The sequence below is a fragment of the Sinocyclocheilus anshuiensis genome, unplaced genomic scaffold (genome assembly GCF_001515605.1).
Source record: "Sinocyclocheilus anshuiensis isolate Anshui unplaced genomic scaffold, SAMN03320099.WGS_v1.1 scaffold1085, whole genome shotgun sequence".
In the NCBI taxonomy this organism is placed as follows: domain Eukaryota; kingdom Metazoa; phylum Chordata; class Actinopteri; order Cypriniformes; family Cyprinidae; genus Sinocyclocheilus; species Sinocyclocheilus anshuiensis.
In genome coordinates this window covers 367,438-368,159 of record NW_015557129.1, presented here as the reverse complement: position 1 = coordinate 368,159, position 722 = coordinate 367,438, and the positions used below count along the sequence as shown (strand labels likewise).

Below are 722 nucleotides of genomic sequence, written 5' to 3'. Positions count from 1 at the left end.
CCACCGTGACACGAGTCCCCATGAGTCTGTGTGTAGTCAGGTTTAAGTCCCCACCAGGATATATAAACCAGTACACACAGGTGACCATCTCACACACACACACTCACACACACACACTCACCGGTGGCACTGGTGCCAGGTCCAGGACTCTCGCGAGGCTCGTGGTCTGAAGTCGGCTCGTCCGAGGTTCATGATGCGTGAGGAGAAGCGCAGCAGCCGCCGGTGACCGTAGGGCCAGCTCATGCGCGCGGCGGAGGACGACAGACAGTTCTCCTCGTGAGCGCAGGTGAGCAGGTGCAGCGGACGGTCCTCCAGATACGCAGACTCCTGCACCAGCTGCGCATCGATCACCAGATCCGGAGCCGCTGAGGACACACACAGCACACGCTCATTAATCACTCACATTTAACCGCTGCAGCGACACACAACATACCACATTGGGGAGCATTTTTTATCAAAATATTATCGGAGCTGCTGGGCCAGAACCAGGTCTCCTGCGGGACGGACCGAACACGAGACTGAATCCGCAGGAATCCACCCAGAGTCTAATAACGGCCGCTATTACAGCTAATTCATGCACATTATCAAATATTTTCCACGTTCCTCTCCACCGTCTATTTAGCGAGAGCCGCTTTTAAACAGGCTTTTATAAGAGTGCAAATGTGCTCCGGTCCAGCGGCTCTATTTTGGGTTTGTTTTCTCTCTGGTTTCCTGCTCTTTCC

The 722-nt window shown here is 54.2% G+C and overlaps 1 protein-coding gene across 1 annotated transcript in view; it reads right to left on the bottom strand.

The window, feature by feature from the left end:
* The window catches only part of LOC107677929 (lysyl oxidase homolog 4-like), a 24,139-nt gene that overhangs the window by 2,099 nt on the left and 21,318 nt on the right, over positions 1-722 (bottom strand). The window contains 2 exon segments of the mRNA XM_016473004.1: positions 122-398; positions 401-494. Of these exon segments, the coding sequence (XP_016328490.1) occupies positions 122-398; positions 401-494 (371 nt within the window).